At 44.9% G+C, this 19,866-nt stretch overlaps 2 protein-coding genes across 2 annotated transcripts in view; one reads left to right on the top strand and one right to left on the bottom strand.

The window, feature by feature from the left end:
* Positions 1–6,307, bottom strand: rcn2 (reticulocalbin 2). Its single transcript, XM_080001881.1, has 8 exons — positions 6,249–6,307; positions 4,178–4,327; positions 4,002–4,104; positions 3,693–3,889; positions 1,636–1,749; positions 1,421–1,514; positions 713–855; positions 1–315 (listed from the first exon to the last, which is right to left on the bottom strand). The coding sequence occupies exons 2-8, from the start codon at positions 4,325–4,327 to the stop codon at positions 184–186; spliced, it is 933 nt and encodes a 310-aa protein (XP_079858007.1). The 5' UTR covers positions 6,249–6,307; the 3' UTR covers positions 1–183.
* Positions 6,308–8,015: 1,708 nt separating this feature from the next.
* scaper (S-phase cyclin A-associated protein in the ER) overlaps positions 8,016–19,866 on the top strand; it is a 56,720-nt gene continuing 44,869 nt past the window's right edge. Inside the window, 8 exon segments of the mRNA XM_080001915.1 lie at positions 8,016–8,137; positions 11,783–11,900; positions 12,547–12,623; positions 13,861–14,040; positions 17,662–17,762; positions 17,918–18,034; positions 18,610–18,737; positions 19,365–19,609. Of these exon segments, the coding sequence (XP_079858041.1) occupies positions 8,084–8,137; positions 11,783–11,900; positions 12,547–12,623; positions 13,861–14,040; positions 17,662–17,762; positions 17,918–18,034; positions 18,610–18,737; positions 19,365–19,609 (1,020 nt within the window). The 5' untranslated portion in view covers positions 8,016–8,083.

The raw sequence follows: 19,866 nt of genomic DNA, 5'->3' as shown, positions 1-19,866 counted from the left end.
CAGCAGAAAAGTCAGCATGGTACTTTTGCTTCTACTAGAGTAGACTTCAGTGAAAGCTCCGAGTCCTTGTTCCATCTCTTGGCTTGGGTTTGGGCTGAGGCTCAATGTGGCTAAAAAACAGGAAATCATCTTTGTTCCTTCTCCGCAGTCAAAGAATAAGTCTTTGATATGAACGTTGGGAGGTTAGAACTCGTCGTGCAGCTGGCCGTGGGACGTCACGTCGCTGTTCATGAACGTCTCTTGGTTTTTTAAAACTTCAGCCACGGAAATGTGCCCGTCGTCGTTCACGTCCATTTCCTTTATGAGATGAAGAGCCTGAGGAGGAGGAGGAGGAGGTGGAGGAGCAGGAGGTGGAGGTGGAGGCAACGGAAATTGGTCAACATGCAAATAAACCGTCACAGCAAAGGGGAACCATACCCACTACTGAAATATCCCATATCAAATGGAAACCTGCAGCAATATCTGGTCTCTACTTAGCAGCTTAGTAGTATCATGGTCCTGATGTACTTGTACTTGTACTCATGAAAATGCTCCAATATCTAAATCCCACAACAACAACATAGTTGTAGAATAAATGACTGAAAGTAATGAACACACAGGCTCTTCAAAAGAACTGATCTCACTGTTATTTCAGCAGTACAACATAAAGTCCTCAGTACCCGTACTCAGTAGGCCTACAGGTACTCAGTACCGGAACAGGGCGGCTCCTCACCTCCTGCCGGGCGGAGCCGTAGCTGTTGGGGGCGACCCAGCGGAGCTGCTCTTCTCGGTTCAGCTTCCCGTCCTTGTCCTGGTCGTAAAGGTCTTTAAAACGAAGCGATTCCTCCAGCTCCCACTGGGACGCACCGCTGTCCTCTGACAGGAGAACAGGACAACATGATACATCCATGACTACAAGAACAGCAACAACAATAATTATTATTATTATTATTATTATTATAATAATGCGTGTTATTTATAAGACACCCTTTATTTACAATACCTCAAAGCGCAACAAACAAAACATATGAAGGCAGTGAATGTGTTAAGAAAAATAAAAACACAAACAGGACAGAAGAAAGACAGAAACAAAACAGAAAATGAAAGGAAAGTGGGAAGTGGAGTCATTATTCCACTGAAGGACAAACGGATCCACCCTCTCACTAGTGATAGCGGTTCTAAATACTACACTTTAAGTGTTTGTGGATAGCGAGTACTGATCCCATTCATAATTTTTAGGGAAGAGGAGAGCCTGGCGCTCACGAGCCATCTTTCATCAGATGTGTCCGATGGAGAGATGCTCTGAAAGCTCTGAATCAATCACAAATCCCAAAAGTCCCTTTTCCTCAATGTCCCACGGGATAAAAATCTGGGATCCTCTACGTCCGCCTGGTGCTGCTCCATCCCCGCACACATCAGCCTTTCATTGCCCTCCAGTCACCATCGCCACGAACATCTCCGATGAATTCCTCCAGGCTGATGAACCCGTCTCCGTCTCCGTCGTATTCCCGCAGAACGTCCTCGACGGTGAAATCCTGAAAAACAAGTTCAAACTCTCAGCTCGTGATCCGTGGAGCGGGAGGGAGGAGCTGGAGCGCTCCCCTCGGCCACGTGTTCATGAGCCCGTTTGGCGTCGGATTGAGCGGATCCACTCACTGCCATGCCATCCGCCTCCGACGGGTACGCGAAGGAGAAGAACTCCGTCGGGCTCAGTCCTGGCGCTCCGTCCACGTCAGCGAAATCGAAGCGTCTCTTCTCCTTCAGGTGAAGCTGAGAGAACACCACCCACTTGTTTACACTGTCTACAGTATGTGTTAATATGGTACATACACATTGATGCATCGACAGCGTCATTTGCCGGTGACGGAAAGTAAAGTACAAGTACTGAAGCACATTCAGTTCCAAAGACTTTGGACTTTTACTTCACTACGTTTCAAAGCAAATATCTGCACTTTTTACTCTACTACATTTGTTACTTTAGTTGTTGTTGTTTTTTTTTAATCTGGATTTATATTTTAATACATTTATTTTTGAAAATATGGATTTATATCCATGTACATTCTTTAAATGTGGATTAATATCAGGATATGCTGAGCGTTCAAAGGTGCAGTAGTGCTTCGTCTGTGTTTTTCGGACCAAACCGCTCTGGGGACTGTGAACGCCCTGAGGGGAACCAGGAACCGGGGAGGTCCCTCGAGAACTATGGCTTCAAGGGCTTTTCTTCTGGTTGCATCCGCACCGCTAGTGGGACGCTGAAGTGACGTAAGCCAACAGGGTTTCAGCATGAGTTCAGTGTTGTATTCAGTCTTTAGGGCTGGTCCTATAGACTCAGAGCGATGCCACTCCACCGGGGCAGGCTGTCCTCAGCGCGCCGGGAGCAAGGGAGGTGGAAGGGAAAGGCGGCACGCGGCCCCGGGAAGCGGCGAGGTCGGGGCGGAGGGGTGCTGTGTTGAATTTTTTAACGCAAGTGTTAAAATATTTTGGAACTAAATAGTATGTAAATAAAGACAGATTTACACAGGTTTTTAAATATGCCGGGTTGCCGGTGCTGCATTGACTCATCTGTTCGATCAATCACCGTGCACTTGGAACACTGAAGGTTCCTCTTGTGCAGGTTAGTCCCTGCCGTGGCGTAGGAGCTAAAAAAGTTCCTCAAAACAGCGTTCTAAGAACGTTCCTAGTTCCTGGAGTGCAAACAAAAAAAAAGGGACGGTTCCTCCAAAAGTTCTTAGATCTATGAAACAGTTCCTGCGGTGCGAAAAGGCCTTATTTCCTTTTTTTGAGGAACACCTCCTGTAGAGACTGAATATGAAGTACTACTACTTTGAATACTTGAAGTTCATGTAAGAGCCAGTGATTATCTACTTTTACTTAAGTAGAAATGCAAACATGGTATATACAGTACATACTGCATATATTTTAGTATTTTTTGTTAAAACCTTTTTGGATACTGTACATACAGTATATAAAATGGTTTCTGTTTAGATTTTTCAGATTTTTGTTCTGTGTATATTTTTTAGATACAGCCCATGAGTATATATAATTGTACGGTGGTCCTGAGAGCTCAACGCGCTGCAACTTAGGAAAACACATGCAAATAGAAAAAACACAAGCAAATTACGAGAAACATAACTGCATTAACAGAAAACACAACCGCAAAACCACATTCCAGAAGGGATTCATTCATTCAGGGATTCAGACATTCCACACGGATGCACTGATTTACAATGAAAAATATTAAACTAAATTATACTACTATACTAAACTATACTATTATTTCTTGTCTGTAATTATATATAAGAATTTATAACCTGGTAATAACCTGGAGCGGCCTCTATCACAGACCAATCGCACCACGTGAGACCACCACGTCCAAATCCTCCATCTGCTTCCTCCATGCAATGAATAAATAGAAAAAAAAACAACAAACTTTGATAAACTTTTTCAATTAACTTTTATAAGATTTGCATCATTCGCGAACCTCACCACAGGTGGTAGAAGCGGTACAAGCTTTTTTCTCTGGAACATGGCACTTAAATGGCTTGAATAAAAATGGTGGATTTTCTGTTAATCGGCTTGTGTTTTCTGTTAATACTGTTGTGTTTTTCGTAATTTGCTTGTGTTTTCTTAAGTTAAACTGCGTTGACTTCTCAGGGCCACCGTGTAATTGACTTGAATCTCGCTGCTGAAACGTACAACAGGAGCATGCTTACGTATCTGAGGGATGCCTGTTCTGGGTCGTCCAGAACATCCTGGTCGTCAGAGTTAAGGAGATCCTGGTGAGAAGCAGTGTTGTATTCCTTCCACAACATGACGCCATCTCTGTCCACGTCCAAGTCGGGGAAACGCTCCTGGGCCTCTTTCAGAGCGTAGATCCTGTAGACACGCTGGATCCACAGCGCTAGCTCCTCTGAACAGCACACACACACAGATAATACAGCCAGTTCATTCTCTAAGTGTCTCAAGCAGATTAACTTCACACATCAGCCACATGTGTGAACACATTTCCCCAGTTAACTTACCTTCACTTAACATATTATCAGAGTTCTTGTCAATGTTTCTTACAATATCCAACATCTTTATCCTCTGCTTTGCTGGGCTAAGTTTCTTTATCTCCTCAGAGTCCTTCAAAGATACAAAACAAATTGCAATTAGAAATGGCACAGTAGAGCCAAAGCCGATAAATGAAGATACTGACCTGATTCCCAAGTAATACGTTCATATCATGTCCAGGGTTGTGTTGATCACCAATATAATGATCTTTGTCAAGATATTTGTCTAAAGTTTCCCCAAAAGCATGCTGTATTGCCAGAAAAGCCACGGTCATCATCCCTGCAGAGAGGTCCATCTGTGGGAGTCCCAGATTATAGTAGTTTATAACTCTCCTACATTTCCATTACATTTACATTTAACATTTCACTGCATATATGTATGAAAGTTTGTATATGTATGTGAAAAATAAACCTCTTGAATCTTCATTTTCATCAGGATTTATATTTGTTAATAATTGTAAATGACTTTGACACCACCAACTATTTTATTGTAAATACTATGAGCACATATCTGCAGAAATTAAGGTACAGTTCTGTACATTATGAAGTATTATATGTTCTTTTATATCAGGGCAGTGGATGTGACAAGGACTTTTTACTTTTAATAGTTTAAGAGAAAGAGCAAGAACTTTAACACCTTTACTGAAGTAGAAATTCCAATGTGGTACTTTTACCAGATTAATTATGTGTTTGGGTATTTTTTTACTTTACTTAATTCAAATGTCTCTTACGAGTCACGAGTCTCTTATCATGACCATATGATATGATAAGTACTCCAAATGTCAACTCTTTCCAGGGTTGCCTTGGCGACACAATGACCCTGATCGTCCTGTGCTTGTATTCCGTTTGTGTGTGACATCATTGCCTGATGGATAAATTGAGCATTGATCTCAACATTTTTGTACATGTTCCACAATCACATGTTCCCACCTAAATTTAAAGGTGCAGTGTGTAGAATGTAGCGGCATCTAGTGGTGAGGCAGCAAATCACAACCAACTGAACACCCCTCCCCACGCCGGTGCATCACGGCGCTGCATCACGTCGGTGCATCACGGCGCTGCATCACGGCGGTGGCGCTGCATCACGGCGCTGCATCACGGCGGCCTCCGTGGAAGAAACTTGCGAAAAGGCGAAAGTCCCTCTCTAGAGCCAGTGTTTGGTTTGTCCGTTCTGGGCTACTGTAGAAACATGGCGGTGCAAGATGGCGGCCTCCGTGAGGCGTACCCGCTCCCTACATAGATAAAAACAGCTCATTCGACGGTGACGCCAACACCACGATTCACTAATTAAAACATACTTGTCAATATTATATTCCATTTATGCCAAGTCCATGCCATAAATTCTACACACTGCACCCTTTACGGGACTTTCAAACCAATGTTGGAGATAATGCAATTAATAAAATGTGAATCGAGTGACTTTCCACCAGTTGGGTCGAGGAAAAACACTATCTGAAATGTATTCCAACGTCCACTGTCAATAAATGGCTCTTCTGCAATACGTAGATATGATGTATTATTACAAGTTTTATTTTAAGCCACAATTATTCTGGAATAAAATTGACAAAACAATTGTTAATCGCCGATATGTGCATGGTGAACATCAAGTTTTTCACGATGTGTTTATACGAGCAACAATGCCCTCGTTCCACACGGAAAACACTACGCACAGCCTGAGAGGCGAGCACAAGCACAGTAACATCCCAGTGAACAACAACACAACACAACACAACACAACACAACACAGCACAGCACAGCACAGCACAGCACAACACAGCACAGCACAGCACAACACAACACAACACAACACAGCACAGCACAGCACAACACAACACAACACAACACAACACAACACAGCACAGCACAGCACAGCACAGCACAACACAGCACAGCACAACACAACACAACACAACACAGCACAGCACAGCACAACACAACACAACACAACACAACACAGCACAGCACAGCACAGCACAACACAGCACAACACAACACAACACAACACAGCACAGCACAGCACAGCACAGCACAACACAGCACAACACAACACAACACAACACAACACAACACAGCACAACACAACACAACACAACACAACACAACACAGCACAGCACAACACAACACAACACAACACAACACAGCACAACACAACACAGCACAACACAACACAACACAACACAACGGGGCGTTTAGCGGAAGGAGTTTCTCCATTTTACCGTGAAAACACCGTGCACGGAAGCGACAACCGAACTGACCCCGCCGCTCTACACGGTTGCCATGGCAGACACCGTGAACCCCGCCCGCCGCTCGACGCGCCGCCCTCTGACCCACATTGTCTCGCACCCGATTGGTCTAAATGTTGGCCCGCCTCCCCGGTGACCTGCTCCGATTGGTTGAACGCGTTGTCGGTCAAATCCGGGACCCGGAAGACTTCCTGCTTTTTGTTGGGTTGTCATGCCGTGTGTTGTCCGGCGCTTCTCCTTCGGCGTTGGATCCGTCTCCTCGAGTCTGTTCCTGTTCCTCCATCTTTCACACTGATCGTTAAGCAGAACACACCCGCCGGGTCCATGTCAAAGGACAGCCGCCATGACGGGCGGCGGCGCGGCGCCGGACAGCACCGCCTCGGCCCCAGACTGAGCCAAGCCGGGGAGGGGAGGGAGCGGTCCGGCAGCAACAGCTCCGGCTCCTCGCACGGAGGAGGCCGGAGCAAGAGCACCATCAGCGGCCTCAAGGTGAGGGCCGGGGTAGCCGCCGGTTGGTATCCAGGAGAACGTTTTAAACAGGGTGCGTAAACAGGTAGCCCCAGAGGAGTGCCTCCTCTGGGGCTACCTGGCCTTGGTGGGTTTGGAAGACCTGGTGCTGGTTAATCCTCCTTTACCTGGACGCTGGTTCAGTGTTTTCATTGATGAACCCTTCCCATCTATCTATCTATCTATCTATCTATCTATCTATCTATCTATCTATCTATCTATCTATCAGGATCTGATGTAGGACAGGGATTTGAGAATTTTATATATAATATTTCTACATTACTCATATAATATCATTCAATGATGAAGCAGTAATAAGAAAAACGTTATTGTCAGAAATTCCATCCGTAATATTGTAAAACGTGATGATGTGTTAAGCAAGCAAGCAAGCCAAACTTTATCTACATACCACATTTCATCTGTGAAATACAATGTGCTGCACAGAGAATGTATACTGTACATGTGTCCATGGATGCAGAAATTCACATGGATGCAGGCAGGAATTGCGTGTGTGCACAAAATAAAAATTATAAAAAGAGAGAAAAATGCGGCCTCAGAGAAAACACAACTTTATCTTTTTTCTCTGAACTTTAACCATCTGTGGGTATTTTCCGCTTATTACATGCAATCCAACCATGTGGATTTGTGTTTTCCTCCCCAAGCAGTGTGTGAATCATTAGATGCAGAGTCCAGAGCATCAGCGTGTGTTGCTAATGCTGTGCCAGGCTCAGGCTCACTCAGCCTGCAGCTACTCTCCATCACAGGCAGAGAACGGGGGCAGAGCAGCCGGCCTGCTTTGTGCACATGACTGCGCAGTGCTTTGGCAGAAGGAGGGGGAGGGAGGGAGGGAGGGAGGGAGGGAGGGAGTGAGTGAGAGAGACAGACAGACAGACAGACAAAGTGGGGGCTATGATGCAGATCATGCAATAGAGAATAGATGTAAACATATGAGGCTGCATGCATCGGAGTGCAGAGCAGAGAAGCAGGCAGACGGACAGCAGCAGGCAGTGACTCTGGGCCCAAGTGGCTGCTGCTAACTCAGCAGAGCGCTAAGAGCTCTGGCTACAGACAGAGCTGCAGATGCACCATCGGAGCGAATGGACTGCATGGCAGGGCCGCCGAGCACTTGTGTCTCTCAATCGGCGATAGTGGAGGAGTTGACACAGCTGGTGGAGTTGTTGTAGCAGGAGCGCAGGCTACACAGCGGGACTATTTTGGTCCTGCTGTCAGATGACGATGTCACCTTGCACTAGTGGCCGCGGCGTCGGGGAACAGGTTGCCTGAAGTGGGCTGCAGAAAGAATGTCAGGGCTGGAGAAAGACGAGGAACCGGCTTGCAGACTGTTCTTCTTTTCAGTATGTACCCTCAATCGATGGCTTCTCCTCTGTCTTGCTCCTGTTGGCTCGTTTTCCCCGCTGTCCGCTGCATGCCTCTGTTGATCATTTCAGGAGAAACCCTACACCTTACCCCCCCCCCCCCCCCCTTACAGCGCAATCCAAAAAGAAAAAGACCTTACCCATGCATTGAGAGTTTAGATTGGCCGGGAAACATTTCATAAGAAGTCTTCTTAAAAGTAAAAGTGTTGTTCTGAGATGCACCCCGTAGCCCTGAAAGGCAGGTGACAGGTTTTTTGCAGCTGAGCCTTGCCTGCCTAAGAACTCTACCCAGTGTCAGACTTGGGAGGGCTGTAGACTGGTACCTGACCATCTAGTGACTGGACTGCAACCCCACGAAAACCAGAGGAAAGACTGGCAGACTGCGGGTGTGTGAGAGTGACCTAGGTGGTTAATTTTAGTGAGGCTGATTCCATTTTGCCATTGTTATATTTGCTGTTGTTATATGTCTTTTATTTTAGTTTTTTCTCTTGCTAAAAATGGCTTGAGCTACCACTACATGTAAAGAATGTTTCTTGCCAAAAGTAGGTCAGTTGGGTATTTACCCCAGGGACATTAAATAGTAGCAGAGCATTGCAAGGAGTTGGTTCTGCATGTGTATAACCTAATGAGCCATGGCTGCCTCTTCCTGTGAACATGTAAAACTAATCTAGGCATCGTCATGCACTACTTAATAGTTCATCAAAGGTTGCTGTTTTGTCTTTAATGAGATGTGACTAACAACACTATTCATTGTGGTTAAGGGCTGAAAAGAAGGGCTTGCGCAATGCTGTGGTTGGAATAATGGGGCTTGTGAGAATGCTCATTTATATGACTTTTGTCCTTTGATACAGTCGCTACGATCGGGACAACTTGGTTGTTCTTTTTTGCTGTGTTCAAGATACGTTTTCTTCTCGTAGCATGGCTATTGAATGCAATTAATCGATCGTTGTCTTCATGTTAATAAACAGCAAATATGACAATATAGCAGCTGTGTGGATGAGTACCGTAATGTGAGTGAGTTAAAACCACTGGGAACACACCACACATCAACTTCTGTGCTGCTTTGTTGCCAGGTTACCAGAAGTGAGAATATCAAACAATGTGAAAGTGGAAGGTGGAATTATCATGCGGTCTGTCAGAGACACTCGCTCTACCATCACTGGGAAAATGTGTTAAGCTGATTTAATGTTGGTGTCTGTGCGAGAAACATTAGGGAAGAGAGCGCTAAGTTAATAAGTGATTTTTGTTTCAGATTCTAGTTTGTGTGAGAGAGCGACACATTTAAAAGATATAGTTCAGAAATATTGTTTATATTTTCCTCTTACCTGATGCTTTTGCATGAAGCATGATATTCATGTTACAGGTCCATGTAGGTGTCAGCCCAGCCTAATCAGGGCTTGAAAAGGTGACACTTATACAGTAAAATTCTATTTGTCAACATTCGGTTGAATATATGAGTTTTAAGATGATTTATGACGATCAGCTCAGGAACTGATGTTAAAACCACGTTAAAATCACAGACGTACCTTAAATCCCAACTGGAAAATACCTAATTTACTACAGAAGGAAGGAGCCCTCTCATTCCTTTTGCAGTAACAAGGGAATCTACTCTACCTCTCCCCTATATCTACCTGATTTCTACCTATTGTACCTCTAGATCCTACCCTACATCCCTCTACTCTACCTTTCTCTATTCTACTCTAGCTCTACTCTACTTCTCTCTACTCTACCTCTACTCCCCTCTACCTTTTGCTATTATTCTATACTCCTCTCCTACCTCTACTCTCAAAATGTTGGAATTCCTGTGAAACTGATGTCATGGTGTGGTAGGAGAGTACTAAGACACACACACACACACTGTACCACCACGAGTAATTCTACCGTTGCCATGGATACTATGCGATAATGATGTCACAACTGTGTAGATGTAAAAAGTTGTTGTGGACGGCAGACACACACACACGTTTAGTAACAGAGGACACTAATGCAACTTTACAATTGGATGCAAGCTGCTGTTAAAACACAAGAATAAGAAGAAATATTTCATTTCCAGTTCATGTACCTTTCCAACATGGTTGGTTGAGAGTAGTGGGGAGATTAGGGGTGGTAACAGACCTTAATAGTGTGGATAGAAGGGGTGGTGGTAGATGGAGGGTGATAAGTAAGGGTTGTAGTAGATACTAGTATTGATAATAAGGGTAGTAGCAGTGTGGATAGTAGAGGTGGTAGTAGAACGTAGTTGTGTGGCTAGTAGCGTGGTAGTAGATAGTAGTAGTGTGGATAATAGGTTGGTAGTAGATCGTAGTAGTGTGGATAGTAGGGTGGTAGTAGATCGTAGTTCTGTGGATAGTAGGGTGGTAGTAGATCGTAGTTGTGTGGATAGTAGGGTGGTAGTAGGTCGTAGTTGTGTGGATAGTAGGGTTTTAGTAGTAGTAGTAGTAGTAGTAGTAGTGGATAAACACGGCATCAACACAGAGAAACAACAGAACCCGGCTCTTAATGCAAGTGACCATGTTTTCCCAGCCTTCGGTTCGTCAACAGGTACGTTTCATAGAGTCTGTGCAGAACCGTCCTGGTTGTCAATGTAGCTTTAGCTTTGTGGTGTTGGTCGGTGTGTGAAGCCACGGTAATGTGACTGTTGAGGCAGTTGGCAGTGGACAATCTGGTTGGCATAGAGATGTGCATGGATTGGTCTGGATCTATAGTTGGACTTATTGAAGATAATAGTGGTATAATAGTGACAGCAGCGCTGTCCACCTCACTGGAGAAGGGCTCTCCAAGTACCTTCAAGTAGAACTATAGGCCTTGGTGTCAGCAAACCTGTCGTCAAATTCATGCTTCCGCCTTTCAATGGCAGCAACGTACTCATCCCCACGGTGTGCAGTGGCCTTCTCAATCGGGGTCTTGCATTTTTGGAAATTACATTTCTTCTTCTTCTTCTTTCTTTGGGAGTTCCATCACTTCAGTTTTCTGGAGAATGCTTTCACTCAGTTAAAAGCTGCGCTGAGAAGCTGGTTTGGGCTCTCGTTTCAGATTCAGTGTGTTCAGCTCTTGTGTTTGTGTCATTCTCAATTTGTTCCAAAAAGGCACAGAACTGGTGCCGCTTGCAGGCCTTTTGATTGAATGGAATTTATACATTTCACCAAATCTAATTTCATATATTAAGGTAAAGTGGCTGTTTTATGATTAATGCAGTGTAAAGCAAAAATATGATCTATATTCTGCTCCTCCAACTTTCCCTGAACCAGCCATCAGCATTCATGAATAAAGCTGTCTTCCCAAGTCTACTTTGAGTCATTTAAGTACGTGGAGAAGGAATTGAAATGAAAGCGCACTTAACACAAAACAAGAATCATTATAACAAACCTAGATAAAAAAATAGTTTTGAAGTGAATGATGGCATTGATGGGCATCGCATGTTGAAAATTTCCAAACTTTGGTCTGATAGCTTTTCTCTTCTTTTTTCAAAGATATTGGAATTTAAATACTGGCCAAAATAAAACAGTTGACATTATTTTCTACATGAAACTCAAAAAGAAACCCTGTTGATGAAAAGGGATATTCCACTGCTCTCTCGTCTACGTGAACGAACTTCATGTCAGATTCTGTCTTGTGTGTCTGCAGGCGTCTTTCCAGCGCTCCAACAGCCACGACAAGGTGAGGAAGATCGTAGCCGAGGAAGGTCGAGCTGCTCGCAACCTTATCGCCTGGAGCGTGCCCCTGGAGAACAAGGAGGAGGAAGGTGGGGGGCTTTTGAAACCTCATGAAGCTCAGATCAAAATACCAGAAAAGCTTGCTCTCCATGTCTGAGTGTTTAAACATAAAGACACTTTTACACAGAGGTGGCCAAAATCTGGAATTTTAAGTGTATTGAGATGGGCTTTAAGTGCTGTGACACACAGCGTTCCAGGTGTATTACAGTATAATAAAATATTCATATTGCAGTTAGAACTGTTAATAAAGCATTTCACATCCATATGATGTGCTCCTTTAGACCACTGGCACAGGAACCTCCTGTATCTAGGTCTTTACAGTAAGCAGCTGTTATAATTGAGCAAATTCATACAGAGAGTTGCTGTGAAGTCACGTTTGCAGACACAACATCAATCAGCCGGTCCACCATTTTGAACAACTGACGAGCCACCGGTTGAGAACCACTCAGTCACTCATAGTTGTAAGACATCATTTTGTGTATGAATCACAAATTGCTTGTAGCAACTGAAATGCCTCCTCAGCGTCTTCCATTTGGTCCTCCTGGCCTTGTTTTTTATTTCTAATGTGAACGATGGTTCGGTCCAGGACAAGCTGTGTTAACTGAAGTCACCAATGTCCAGGTTGACGGTTCCTTCTGCGGTGTAATATTCAACTTGTTCCTCTCTGCTTCACAGCCAAGTCCAAAGGCAACTCCAGCAGCAACCCAAGAGTTCAGAGAATCAACTCCGGACTCCACAGGAACAAGAAACATGTGGGTGCTCTTCTCTATTCACCAGTTTATTAACCAACTGCTGTTGTCCAAGCTATGGTGCACGCAACGGTGTCATCCGGGGTGTTCGGCACCAGGGGGCGCCAAACACCCACCAAATACCACTTGAAAAGCCTTGAATTCCAACTGCCCCACACTACACCCTTCTCCAACACCCACAAGCTCTCCAATTCAAAACTTAAAATCAAGACAGTCCATGTTGTAAAACAAGTTTTCCTCAATTAGTCTCTCGATACCAGACGATCGGAGATCTCGCCGCCTACCGGTCGTCTGGGGATTTCTAAATACAAGTGAGTTGTTAGGACGGCTGCTAACGAACCTACGGCTCTAACATTGCCCCGCAAATGATGCTCTCCCCCCGTTCTCCTCCGCAGTGGAACAAACTGGAGATATGACCAATCACTTTGTAACGCCATGAGAGCTTTTTAAAACATTGATAATGGATGTCCAGAGCAATGTTAGATGTTATTATTTTAATGCCCGTGTTGCTGGTACGGCAGTGTTTACAAGGACTCACCCCAATATGAAGGACCGGCCTAAAGACTTTTGATTGGTTCTGCAATGCAGGGTTTATTTTTCTTTTTTTAACTCTCTAATTGTTTCCACCCAGTTTTAGCAAAGAAACCTCAGAGATTGTTCTCAGTCTCTAGTTAAGCAAAGCGTTGGGAGACTGACTTGTGAGTGTTATTACCCAGCATGCATTGGAAGTCGAGGTGTCGTTGGATAAAGGGGCGTAGCGACAATGGATGACCTTCATTAAAATGACTTTTGTTGAAAATGTAGAATATTGTCATGTCTAATCAGACAAAAGTTACCCTTTGAACATGCTTGTGTGATAATGAACAATTGCCTTAAATTGTGTGATGAGGTGTAGAAAGTTGATGATTTCCAAGATATCCAATCTACACGTCTACTTATACAAATGAGATATTTTAAAGGAGAACTCTGGTATTTTTTTTTTGACCTTGACCTTATTTTTCTATCATTTGGCTTTGGGAGTGAACCCTGTGACCCTCCAGCCAGAGATGTATCTGTGTGCATTCATCACAGTACAATGCCCCTAAACGCCTTGGTGTCTTCTCATCCTCTGCACAGGATGTCACAGGAATTAAAACCGTTGTTTTAACCACAGATCCCCCCCCCCCCCCCCCCCCCCCACCGACCTATTTTACAAAGGTGATTCCACCTGTTCACCAGTCTCCATCGTGTTTCTCCACAGAATGCCGCCGCCAGCGCCCTGCTGGACAAGGTGACAGAGAAGAGTCCGACCAAAGCTCGGGCGCCGCGTAAGGTGGACCTCCGAGCAAGATACTGGGCATTTCTGTTCGACAACCTGCGTCGGGCCGTGGACGAGATCTACGTCACCTGCGAATCGGACCAAAGTGTCGTAGAATGCAAGGTGGGTGGTTTCCACAAACATAGTGGCATTCATCTTTTTTCTTTTCTTTGGAAAGATCCAAATGTAGATAATAACAGTTTGCTGAAAGGGATGAATGATGATGTATGAATGTGTTGCAACACTGGCTTCTATTTGACTGACTGAGCTTACTCCCCTTTGGGGAAACCTTAAGCTGATACAACTGGACAACAGAGGGCGTCGCTGAGCCCACAGCTCTAACCCGCTCCGCTTGCATTCCTGCTGGTCTCTGCTTCATGTCAGAGGGATCTCTGGAGTCCTGCTGCTGAGAGAGTGATCACAGGAGCCTCTTTTCCGCCTGACTTAGCGGAGGAGGGTGTAAACAATGTGATTTTATGTGCTGCAGCGGTCGTGGGCCAACAGTAGGCCACACCTTGTGGCGCTGGTACTCGCACTAAAAGCCTTCCACAGCAGATATAAAGCGTTGGGTATTGTTTTGACGAATGAGTGTCTGTCTCACAGTGTTACTCCAGTGTTTATATTGGTTCATATGGGTGTGGTGGTGTTGTACCTGCATGATAGTGATCCTTCTGCCAAGCTGCATTATGCCAAGCATGTTTCCGGTGTGGTCTGGCTGCCCTTGGTCTGCCTGTCCATGGTGTCCATCCGGTGGGTGCCCGTGGTCTGGCTGCCCCGTGGTCTGCTGCGGCGCTTTAGGTCCATGCCAGACGTCTGGCTGCCGGGTGCCGTTCCAAACCTGCGGTGGCCCTTGGTTCACCCCAGAAGCGTCTAATGGCCCCGCTCACTGCTGCTCCCTAATCCAGCTCCCACCCAGCTGGGGCTTAATGGACACTGATATACGACTCAGTCTTCTGGAGGGGGACCAGAGAGCACAGGGAGCCCTCAGCTGTAATCCTCTGGTGTCGTCAAGGGCAACCTGCACTGGGGGCTTTCACATGAACACCCCCCCGCCCCCCAAAGAGAAAGGGGAGAAAGAAATCCACTACAGACTGAGATGAGTTCAGGAGAAGTCTCTTTAACATCGAATAGAATAGAATAGAATAGAGTAGAATAGAATGTATCTTTATTGTTCAACAGGGTGAAAAAAAATTGTCTTGGGCTCACCAAACGTAAGAAACGGCATGAAGACAGACAGGCGGTTAGTGAAACACACACATAGACAGGGTCACATCACGCATTAAAACAGTTTGTATCTATGTCTGTGGCTTAAATCTCATCACTCACTATATGGAGTTAAGAAAATGGATGACACTCGGGATGAAGGACTTCTTAAACTCTGTAGCGCTTCCCTGAGCTCAGAGACGGAGCGTTCTGCCAGCTTCCTCCTCGCCTTCTCCCTTGTCCTTGTAAAAAGTCGGGTCAGAGGCTTTTGGGGTTTGCCAACTGTTTTCCTTGCGATTAACACAACCCTGGATAGTTTATTCTTCCATCCACAGTCTAGGTGACTGTACCAGGCAGGAAGTTAAAACACTCTCAACAAGAGTTTTTTTTACGCAAGTTCTAAAATCTGCAGACGAACACTGAAGAAGTCGAGTCTTCATAAATTCTCTTGAAACATACTCTGTATTTTCAGAGAAGCTCACTTGGAAGTCCAGAATTGTACCAAAATATTTAAAGTTTTCCACAGTTTAAACACATTGGTCATCAAGTGAAACTGTCTGTTTCTCGCAGGTAATTCATTTTTTTACAATTCTTGACTTGGGTTTATGGGACAATAGTTTTAGATGCGTGTGCTTCAAAGCCAACCCTTTAGGGTGGAAAATGTTGAATATCCAAACAGGGAAATATCTGAACTGTTTAATCAGATTGTTTAAAAAAATCTCATATCAGAGCTCAGTAATTACATTAATATGTAAGTAACAACCATACAGATGTAGTTCCAAGATTCCTTACATGGACTATGCTGTTTTTCAAGCATGTTAAAACGTTTCTAAACGCTGAAAACGTTCATATATGCACTATCACCACGTGCCCCCTCTCTACCGCTCTGTGAAGGCTGGGTGTTGCCTGTTTTGAGTGCGAGTCCCCCCCCCACACCATCAAACAGGATGCCTTCAGCCTCGGCTCAACAGAATGATTCATGTGTATTTATTTATAACACCTACATCTCTTTAACCCTCGGTCTCCAGGTCTAGTGAGACCACTTCCCTCAACTCCTCATTCTCACCGAGCCGTGATTTATATCACGAGCCGTGATTTATATCACACCCCGTCCCACACGGGGGAGACAAGACTCGCTGCTTCTCCTCACCATCACTATTAAAAGATAAGAAGGTAAAATGTAATTTTCACAATTTTTAAAATGATGTTACAGTTAAATTAAGTAAAGATTGCTGAAAAACAATAGAATATTCTAAAATGTAATATTTTAAAATAATGTTATTTATTATAATATTAATAATATTATAAAAGTTTAGCGGATGCTTTACTTGGTTGCATGTAAATACAGCTTTTAAAAATATTATCTATAAGTAAATGGTGAAAGAAGAAGCTGGAGTAATATTTATTCTGATGCCGTTGGTCACAACCTGCTCGTTGAAACGTGGCAGGTCCTCCGCTGTATTTGGGTGAGGGTTCTGTTAACATGATGTGGACCCCGGACCCCCCTACCCTCAGCCTTCGTTCCCAGATGAGCAGCGGTCCTGGTTGTGGGCTCCACCCGTTAACCAGCTCTAATCAGCCGCCGTGCTGCGGCAGACATCGTTCACAAGCCTGACTTGTCTATTAACTAAAAGCACCGTGAAGCTTTACTCTCAATTACCACTCCCTCCACCTCGCCATCAATCACCTGGTTTGGTTCACTGGGGCCTTGGCAACAGGACCACTCCCACTGGGGAAGGGACCACTCTGCTTAGTGGTCATAGTGGGCGTAGACTCACAGATTTGTTAACTGGTGCCATCGTCCTGTTCACTAATTGTTCCTATGATTATCTGTGATCCATCTGGTTTTCCATGTTTTTCCCACCGCACACTGTACATACATACGTATTCATATTAGATTACATATATATTGTGCATTAATGGGGTTTTTTTTGTTTGTTTTTTTTACTTATGCCTTTCTGTATACAGATTTTTTCTTATTTAAATTATATTATTATGTTTATTTAGTTTTGCGCTGCCGCTGGAGGTCGACAGATCTATCATTTCACTGCACCTTGCTTTTAAAGAACAAAGAATCTTTCATCTCCAGATCCCGTCAGATGAACATTTATCAGGGGCTCTCGTGCTCCCTATAAACATTTACTGTGTTTTTATGATTACTTTAGAAAAGTGAATGACTTTTGGCTTGAATCGCTGCAATGTTCAGCTCTTTTGAGATCCGGTTCTGATGAGCCAGTAAAACCAGTCGTTTGGTTGATGAGTGAGGGAGGACTTTGTGTAAATCAGCCGCATTTATTATGAATGAATGCCGAATGTCAAGTCGTGCAGCGTCGTGTAATGTTTCCTGGGATGTCGTTTTTCTACCCATTTGTTCACAGTTGTTAACAAAGCTGTTGTTGGAAACGGATGTTGTATGTTTAATAATGCAATATTCTAGAGAATAAAACTTCCTTTCTCAGTGTTTTGTGCCTGTTTTTCCGTTCTTCTCATCGTTCCCAACAGTACTTTGTGTTTATCGCTGTTGGTGTTTTCTGGGTTCAGGAGGTTCTGATGATGTTGGACAACTACGTGCGAGACTTCAAAGCTCTGATCGACTGGATCCATCTGCAGGAGAAGCTGGAGAACACTGACGCTCAGAACAGGTCAGCCCTCTCTGTCTGTCTCTCTCTCTGTCTGTCTCTCTCTCTGTCTGTCCGTTTCTCTCTGTCTTTCTCTAGAGCTAGCACAACACAGTGAATTCATTAGGGCTCAGCTGATCTTTTCTAACCTGGATGTTTGTCCCTGTCGTTGGGCACAGACCCACCTCTCTAGCATGGGAGGTGCGGAAGATGTCCCCGGGACGCCATGTGATGCCCACCCCGCAGGCCGACAGACTCCTGCCCTCCCCCAGCGCACGCCGGACCCTCAATTTCGGGTAAGAATTCATACTGAGCAAAATCGTCCCAGTCTGGAATGGATAACTTGAAAAATGACAAAGTAGTACTTAATTAACAAAGTACTTATTAGTTCTCCAGAAAAGCACGAATGCATGGATTTGATGCTGAAGGTGAAGCATGCAAGTCGTGTTTTGGTGTCGATCCCTCCGTCCTCGTGCTGAAGCAGCTCGTCAATACGTGCACGGACTGTAATCTGATACGACGGGAAATGGATATTGATCACAAATCATCCAGTGCTGCGTTATCTCTGGTCAGAGAGTGCTGGTTGGACACTGCCTCCAGGATTTCCCAGAGTTTTTTGTTATTGTTGCGGCCAAAATGAAACTTCTCAAAAAATTTTATAATTTGTTTGTTGTGGGTTTTTTTTGTGAGGATATTGCAAGGAAAGTCAAAAATCATGTTTTACTATTGCAATGAAAAGTGACATCCATTGAGGAGCTAACCAGACAGTTGGCTAGGAGTTGATATCAGAGTTGGATGGTGACTAAATCTCTCTGTCAGGCTGTTGACAGATATTTTGACGCCGACATGTTGCTGCTCTTTCCTCCTCCAGCGGCCCTCAGCCCCCGCTGGCTGCATCCCGACTCTCCCATTCAGGTCTCAGTTGGGCAGACCGGGTGAAGTCGTCCCAGTCTCTCCCCCTCCCCAGTCAACCTGCCGCCCACCTCACAGAAAAACCTGGTAAGAACACAGAGACGCTGGTTCCTTCCCAGGTGCTAGGCTAGTTGATCCCCTCTGCAGCCTTGCATTGAGCTAACACAGTTAGCATGCAGCCTGTTGCCGTCTCAGTTCTGGGTACACCAGAATATGGTATCCACCTTCTCATCTGAATCTGCGTAAGACAGACAAAAAGCCAAATTCCCAGTTCTGGCACTGACTTGTAGAAGTGGTCACCAAACTGGCTATTGGTTGCCAAGACTGGTTATATTATATCCATATTGCAATATTAAAAGGGCAATATTAAGAAAGGAGAAGTATTAGAATATAAATATATATATAATTTTTTATTTTTTTTGTATTGTTTCAAGTAAACAACTCAATCATCAACTTAGACTCGGTTCTAACTTGTTTTTGTCTTATTTTTATTTTGTACAGTTTAAACTATTATATTGTTATTTATTTACATATGAAAAGTTGTTTCACACACAATGGTTGACAATGGCCTGATTGTGATTGTCTGGGGCAACCGTTAATGTTGAGCCCTGTGATTTCCCAAAACCTGGAGTACCCCTTTGCCCCTTTACCCCCTGGACTTTACCTTGCAGAACAAGGTAAAGTCCAGTCAGTGTGTTGTGCTGCTGTTTGTAGGAAAGAAGGACGCCGAGGGCTGGGAGACCGTCCAGCGGGGGCGCCCTGCCAAGCCGCGCTCCGCTGCGATTGTCGCCAAGGTCAGCCCGGTGCTGGCCCACGTGGTCCCCAAACCGGACAAGCAGCCGCAGGAGGAGCGACCCCCCTGCTCGGAGAAGGACGAGCCCCCGCCGAACTCCGAAGACCCTGCCCCCCCGGGGAAGACCGGCGACTCTGAGAGCCCAAAGAAGGGGCATGTGATGGAGGTACCCCCACACGGTCCCCTGATGTCAATTATTCACCAGAAGCAGAGTAACGGGACACTGTTGTATCGGCCGCGTTGTTTTTGTTTTGGCCGCTGTGGCGTTGGGCCGGGCCGCCCAGTCCCAACGCCACAGCGGCCATCCCCAAGCGGATATCAGCTTCAAGACCATTGATCGTACTCTGACATTTCAGAGGCAGAAGTCCGGTTTTCGCCTCGTGAAATAAATACACCGTCGACGCCTCCCAACACGCTGGGTAC

This window comes from Zeus faber (genome assembly GCF_960531495.2).
Source record: "Zeus faber genome assembly, chromosome: 6".
NCBI classification, from domain to species: Eukaryota; Metazoa; Chordata; class Actinopteri; order Zeiformes; family Zeidae; genus Zeus; species Zeus faber.
This window is presented reverse-complemented; position numbering and strand designations above follow the sequence as displayed.